The following is a 6,041-nucleotide window of genomic DNA, read 5'->3' as shown; positions in this document are numbered from 1 at the left end:
GAAAAACACTCCCGGGCGTCTCCGCAGGCACCGTGCTTCCTCGCCAAGATCTTGGTTTTCCACCCCAAACTCCACACGTGCAAATATTACCAAAGTCAATAAAAGAGAATAAACGATGCGCTATTTTTTTTCTGAATTTTTCCATCTCTTTCTCTCTCTCTCTCTCTGCTCCTGTTCTCCAACTTCCAGCTCTGGCAGGGCTGCGCGGCTGGGGCCGGCACGGGATGGAGGTGCTGGAGTCTGGGCTGTGTGGCTCCGACATCTTAACCGTGACCTTGAGGGGAAAAAAAGGAAAATCCTGGTTCTCCAGGAGGAAGGTTTTAGTGTTTTTTAAAAATCTGGTTCCCCAGGAGGAAGGTTTTAGTGTTTTTAAGCGATATTCAGCCCTGCGTGGAAGAAAGGGAGAGCTGATCTTCCTCGTCGCCCATAGGAATGATTTATAAACCACCGAGGCATGCTGGAGATTGATTTAATTTTATATTTCTATTTAATTTTTGGCTTTCAAGAGAACGAACTACTTCAAGACAAGCAGGAAAAACCCATTTGTCAACGATGACAAGCAGGCACCCAAGAACAATTGTAACTTTTTTTTTTTTTTTTACAATAAACGTGACTAGCGACCTGTCCTGGGCCAAGGCGCGGCTCTGCTCGCTGCGGCGGGGGGTTGCGGCGGGGACGGCCCCTCGCCCCCCAGCCCCCCCAGGCCGCACCGCGGTCCCCGCTGCCCCGGGGCTGCGCAAAATGGCGGCGACAGGGCGAACTCTGCGTCCCGTCATGCACCGGGGCCGCGGACTGCAGCTCCCGGCCTGCTCCGCGCTGAAGGGGGCGGGGCCTCAGCGCTGCCCTATAAATAGGCCCCGGCGGGCGACCAAGGCCTCTCTCGGCCGCTGCTGCCGCCATCTTGCGGGCCCGACGCCGCCATCCGCCGCCATCCACCACCCCCGCCGCCGCCCGCCCGCCGGGAGTGAGCGCGGCGCCTCCGCACCGCCATGAGGGCCAAGGTAAGCGGCGGGGGGGCGGCGCGGGGGCGGCCGATGGTGCCTTAAACACATCCTGACACAGCTCCCATCCTTCCGGGGGTCCAGGTCAATGGTGCCTCAGACACCCACCACCACCCCCTTCATCCCACCCACCCCCGGGGGTCCCCGGGTCGATGGCGCCCTAAACATCCCCGGGGGTCCCCGGCCGATGGCACCTCACCCCCTCCTTGTCCTCCCCGTGGGTCCCGGCCTGGAGAGTCCCCTGGGGCCCTGACCCGGGGGACTCCGTTGCGGCGGGGCTGGGGGATGTCGGTTCACCGGGAATTCCTTGGAGGGGGCACGGGGAGACACGCCGGGTGTGTGGGGCCCAGGGCGGGGGGGCTCGACTATGACCGGGAATGGGGTCTGTGCCACGGGGCGGGCACACGTTGGGCGCTCCGGTACCGGCATTAACGCCGCCCCTCTCTCTTCTCCCGCAGTGGCGCAAGAAGCGAATGCGCAGGTACGTGGGGCTCCCCCGGGGCTCCCCCCGGGACCGGGGGGCGCGGGGGGGCTCCGGCCGCTGCCCTGTCCCGCCGCAGCGGGTCGGCCCCGGGCGCTGAGCGCCGCTCTCTCCCTCAGGCTGAAGCGCAAGAGGAGGAAGATGAGGCAGAGGTCCAAGTAGACCCCGCCGCGGAGCCCAGCGGGGTCGGGGCTCAGAGCCGCCGCCGGGGAGACGCCCCGGTGTCCCGGGAGGGGCTCGGTGCCGCTGGGGGGGCCCGCTGCGCCGGGCCGGTTCAGTGCTCCGTGCCGCGAATAAAGCTGGTGTTGTTGGGACACGGTGTTGGTTCCTCCAGAGGCGGTGGGATAATGGGGGGACTTCCTCCGGTAACGGGGCGCGAACTGGGGTGTGCGTGTGTGTGCTCCTCCGGTAACGGGACGCGAACTGGGGTGGGGATGTGTGTGCTCCTCCGGTAACGGGGTGCGAACTGGGGTGGGGGTGTGTGTGCTCCTCCGGTAACGGGGCGCGAACTGGGGTGGGGGTGTGTGTGCTCCTCCGGTAACGGGGTGCGAACTGGGGTGGGGGTGTGTGTGCTCCTCCGGTAACGGGGTGCGAACTGGGGGGTGTGTATGTGTGTGCTCCTCCGGTAACGGGGTGCGAACTGGGGGGGGGTGTGTGTGTGCTCCTCCGGTAACGGGGTGAGAACTGGGGGGGTGTGTGTGTGCCTCCGCTGACGGGGTGACAGCTGGTGGGGTGGGTGGCCCTCCGGTAACGGGGTGGGCTGGTGAGGTTTCTGCGGTAACGGGGCGGGCTAGCAGGGACCGACGGGAGCCCTGGGGAGGGGGCTGGGTGGGTTCCTCCGGTAATGGGGCGAGGGCAGGGGGGAGGCCTCCGGTACCGGGGCTGGCTGGGCTGGGACCCCACGGCGCGAGGCCGGTACCGGGGAGAAGCGGGGCCGCCGGCGCGGCAGGGGGAGTCAGCGGGTGCGCGCGAAACGGCGGCGCAGAAGCATGACGTTACGGTGACGCCGGAGCCCCGGAAAGAAAAGCGCAGCTCGTTCCGGGTCGACCCGGAAGTACCATAGAGCACTTCCTGCCCGGCGCAGAGCGGCGGCCGGAAGGGGACGCTCATTGTTGGTGCTGGAGGACCCGCGAGGAGGCCGCGAGCGGGTGAGTGCGGGGCCGGCCGGGCCAAGCCGCACCGGGCCGGGCTGGGCCTCACCGGGCCGGGGAAAGGCCCTGCCCCGCCGTCCCCGCGGGGGCCGCCCGCGCCTGAGCCGGGCCCCGGCGCCGGGCCTGCCCCGGGCCTGCGGGCTGGTTGCTATGGAGACCCGGCGGGGAGGCAGGGCCCCCTCCGCCCTCCCGGTGCGACCCGGCGGGGCTGTCACGGGCCGGCAGCCGCTTACGCCGGGGCCCTCCAGCTGTCCCGGGCCGTCCCCAGTGAACGGTACCGGCAGCCCCAGGGAGCGGCCGTGAGGGGCTGTCCGGGCCCCCCCTTCTCCAGCGGCTCGGCGGCCGCGGTGGCGCTGGCACCGGGCAGGGTCGGCGGGGTCCGTGTGGGGCTGGGCCGGTGCCCTGGGACAGGTGCTTCCCCCCGGTCCCGGGGAGCCGCTCCCGGTTCCCTCCCTCACCCCCTTCCCTCCCTCCCGCAGTGCCCGGAGCCCCGCGGCGGCGGTGGCGAAGATGCCCGACCGTGACAGCTACAACAACGGCAACAGCGGCGATGAGGTGGGTGCCAACGCCGACGACATCTGTCGCGATTTCCTGCGCAACGTTTGCAAGCGAGGCAAGCGCTGCCGCTTCCGCCACCCCGACATCAGCGAGGTCACCAACCTGGGCGTGCGCAAGAACGAGTTCATCTTCTGCCACGACTTTCAGAACAAGGAGTGCGTCCGTCTCAACTGCCGCTTCATCCACGGCACCAAGGAGGACGAGGACTGCTACAAGAAGACGGGGGAGCTGCCCCCGCGCCTGCGGCAGAAGGTGGCCGCCGGGCTGGGACTCTCGCCCGCCGACCTGCCCAACAGCAAGGAGGAGGTGCCCATCTGCCGGGACTTCTTGAAGGGCGACTGCCAGCGGGGTGCCAAGTGCAAGTTCCAACACCTGCAGCGGGACTATGAGTATGAGGCGCGGGGCATGGCGGCCCGCGAGCAGGGCATCGTCCCGGCCGGCCGCCGCTACGACCCCTACGACGCCATCTATGACCCCGACCGCTACGATGACCACGACCCCGTGCTGAAGCGGCGGCGGGTGGACGGGCTGCACTTCGAGACCTACGAGTACAGCTTCGCCAGCCCGCGGACGGTGGAGTACCGGCTGCTGGAGGAGGAGAACATCATGCTGCGCAAGCGCGTGGAGGATCTCAAGAAGCAGGTGAACAACTTGCTGGCCACCAACGAGGTGCTACTGGAGCAGAACGCCCAGTTCCGCAACCAGGCCAAGGTGATGACGCTGAGCTCCACCGCCACCGCCACTGAGCAGACTCTGGCTCCCACCGTGGGCACCGTCACCAACTACAACCACAGCATCGCCCAGACGCACACCACGCTCAGCAGCCAGGCCCTCCAGCCCCGGCCTGTATCCCAACAGGATTTGGTAGCTCCCGCCGGCGCCCAGGCGGCTCCCCCTGCCAACGCCGCTCCCCCCATGAACCCCGAAATCACCCCGCTTTCGGCCGCCTTGGCCCAGACCATCGCACAGGGCATGGCCCCCCCTGTCTCCATGGCGCCGGTGGCCGTCTCGGTGGCACCGGTGGCCGTCTCCATGGCACAGCCACTGGGGGGGATCACCATGAGCCAACGCCACCACCCCCCATGGTGACGTACCCCATCGCCTCCCCAGAGCATGAGGATAACGGCCATGCCCCACTGACCCCCCCAAAGTGGGAGGCCATGCTGCCAGTGGGGGGGGGCTGGGGCAACCGGCCGGGACCGCGACCCCCCACATGAAACTGAGCCCCCGGGGGAAACGGGAGGATGAGCAGGACGAAGGGCAGACCCCGCCGCCCCAGCCTGTGGACAGTGGTGGGGGCTCTTGTCTGCTGGGGGGCGGGGGGCTGGCGGTGTGGTGACCCCCCCGCCGGGGCTTCGTGCCTCGGTCCGGCACCTGCCGCACAGAGGGGTGTTGGTGAAGCCTCCCGTGGGGGTTGGGGCTGCACCCCCCAGAGCCCCGTGTGTGGACACGGCCCCCCCCAGTGCCAGGGCTGTGTCCCAGGGGGGGTGGCACCGGGGCCGCGGCTCCCCCGAGCCCTGTAACATTTTCAACTATTAAAAAGACCAAAAAGTCCACGGCGCTCGCTCGCTCTCCCGCCCCCCGGTGCCACCGTGGCTCTCCTGGGGTGAGGGTGGTTGCCCCAGGGCCGGGTGAGTAGCTGGTGGCTGGTGGCCTGTGCCCTGTGGCTGGTCCCCTGGGGCCCGTGAGCTGCTGGTGGCCAGTGCCCCAGGGCTCAGTGAGCAGCCAGTGGCCACTGCCCTGTGGCCGGTGGGCAGTCGGTGGCCAGTGACCTGGGGTGGTGACCAGCTGGTGGCTGGTGCCCCAGGGCCTGGTGAGCAGCCAGTGGCCGGTGCCCTGTGGCCAGTGAACGACTGGTGGCTGGTGCCCCATGGCCAGTACGTGCCCCGTGGCCAGTGAGCGGCTGGTGTCTGTTGAGCGGCCAGTGGCTGGTGAGTAGCTCGTGCCCTGTGGCCAGTGAGTGGCTGGTGCCTGGTGGCCCATGTCTGTTGAGTGGCCAGTGGCTGCCGAGCAGCTCGTGCTCAGTGGCCAGTGAGTGGCCAGTGGCCTGTGTCAGTGAGCAGCTGGTGGCTAGTGCCCCATGGCCAGTAAGTGCCCAGTGGTGGTGCCCAGCCAGTGGCCGGTGCCCCATGACCAGTAAGGGCCCTGTGGCCATGCCCAGCTGGTGGCCGGTGCCCCGTGGCTGGTGACCAGCCAGTGCCCGGTGCCTTGTGGCAGTACCCAGCTGGTGCCCTGTGGCTGGTGCCCCGTGGCCATGCCCGGTGACCCATGGCTGGTGACCAGCTGGTTCCCGGTGCCTTGTGGTGGTGCCCAGCCGGTGCCCGGTGCCCCCTGAGCAGCTGCTGCCCGGTGCCCCGTGGCAGTGCTCAGCCAGTGCCCCATAGCCATGCCCAGCCGGTTCCTGGTGCCCCGTGGCCGTGCCCAGCTGCTGCCCGGTGTCCTGTGGCGGTGCCCAGCCGGTGCCCGGTGCCCAGCCGGTGCCCCGTGGCCATGCCCAGCCGGTTGCCAGTGCCCTGTGGCGGTGCCCAGCTGCTGCCCAGTGCCCTGTGGCGGTGCCCAGCCGGTGCCCCGTGGCTGTGCCCAGCCGGTTGCCGGTGCCCTGTGGCGGTGCCCAGCTGCTGCCCGGTGCCCTGTGGCGGTGCCCAGCCGGTGCCCGGTGCCCAGCCGGTGCCCCGTGGCCGTGCCCATCCGGTTGCCGGTGCCCTGTGGCCATGCCCAGCTGCTGCCCGGTGCCCTGTGGCGGTGCCCAGCCAGTGCCCGGTGCCCAGCCGGTGCCCCGTGGCCGTGCCCAGCCGGTTCCCGGGGCCCCCGAGCAGCCGGTGCCCCGGGGAAGCGCCGGCGGCCCCTCAG

General features: G+C 69.1%; 2 protein-coding genes and 1 long non-coding RNA gene across 3 annotated transcripts in view; all 3 read left to right on the top strand.

The window, feature by feature from the left end:
- Window positions 1-868: 868 nt before the first annotated feature.
- LOC121080003 lies at window positions 869-1,796 on the top strand. The gene is made up of 3 exons (XR_005825222.1): window positions 869-1,001; window positions 1,460-1,482; window positions 1,602-1,796. It is a non-coding gene; the product is annotated as an uncharacterized LOC121080003 (long non-coding RNA).
- A 747-nt stretch (window positions 1,797-2,543) lies between these two features.
- ZC3H10 (zinc finger CCCH-type containing 10) lies at window positions 2,544-4,745 on the top strand. The gene is made up of 2 exons (XM_040618886.1): window positions 2,544-2,630; window positions 3,113-4,745. The coding sequence occupies exon 2, from the start codon at window positions 3,144-3,146 to the stop codon at window positions 4,278-4,280; it is 1,137 nt and encodes a 378-aa protein (XP_040474820.1). The 5' UTR covers window positions 2,544-2,630; window positions 3,113-3,143; the 3' UTR covers window positions 4,281-4,745.
- Window positions 4,746-5,061: 316 nt separating this feature from the next.
- ESYT1 (extended synaptotagmin 1) overlaps window positions 5,062-6,041 on the top strand; it is a 13,340-nt gene continuing 12,360 nt past the window's right edge. The window contains 1 exon segment of the mRNA XM_040577994.1: window positions 5,062-5,122. Within this exon segment, the coding sequence (XP_040433928.1) occupies window positions 5,062-5,122 (61 nt within the window).

This window comes from Falco naumanni, chromosome 20, assembly GCF_017639655.2.
Source record: "Falco naumanni isolate bFalNau1 chromosome 20, bFalNau1.pat, whole genome shotgun sequence".
Taxonomy (NCBI): domain Eukaryota; kingdom Metazoa; phylum Chordata; class Aves; order Falconiformes; family Falconidae; genus Falco; species Falco naumanni.
This window is presented reverse-complemented; position numbering and strand designations above follow the sequence as displayed.

Coding starts and splice junctions, on each gene's coding strand:
- ZC3H10 (XM_040618886.1), top strand. CDS start 3,144: ATGCCCGACCGTGACAGCTACAACAACGGCAACAGCGGCGATGAGGTG.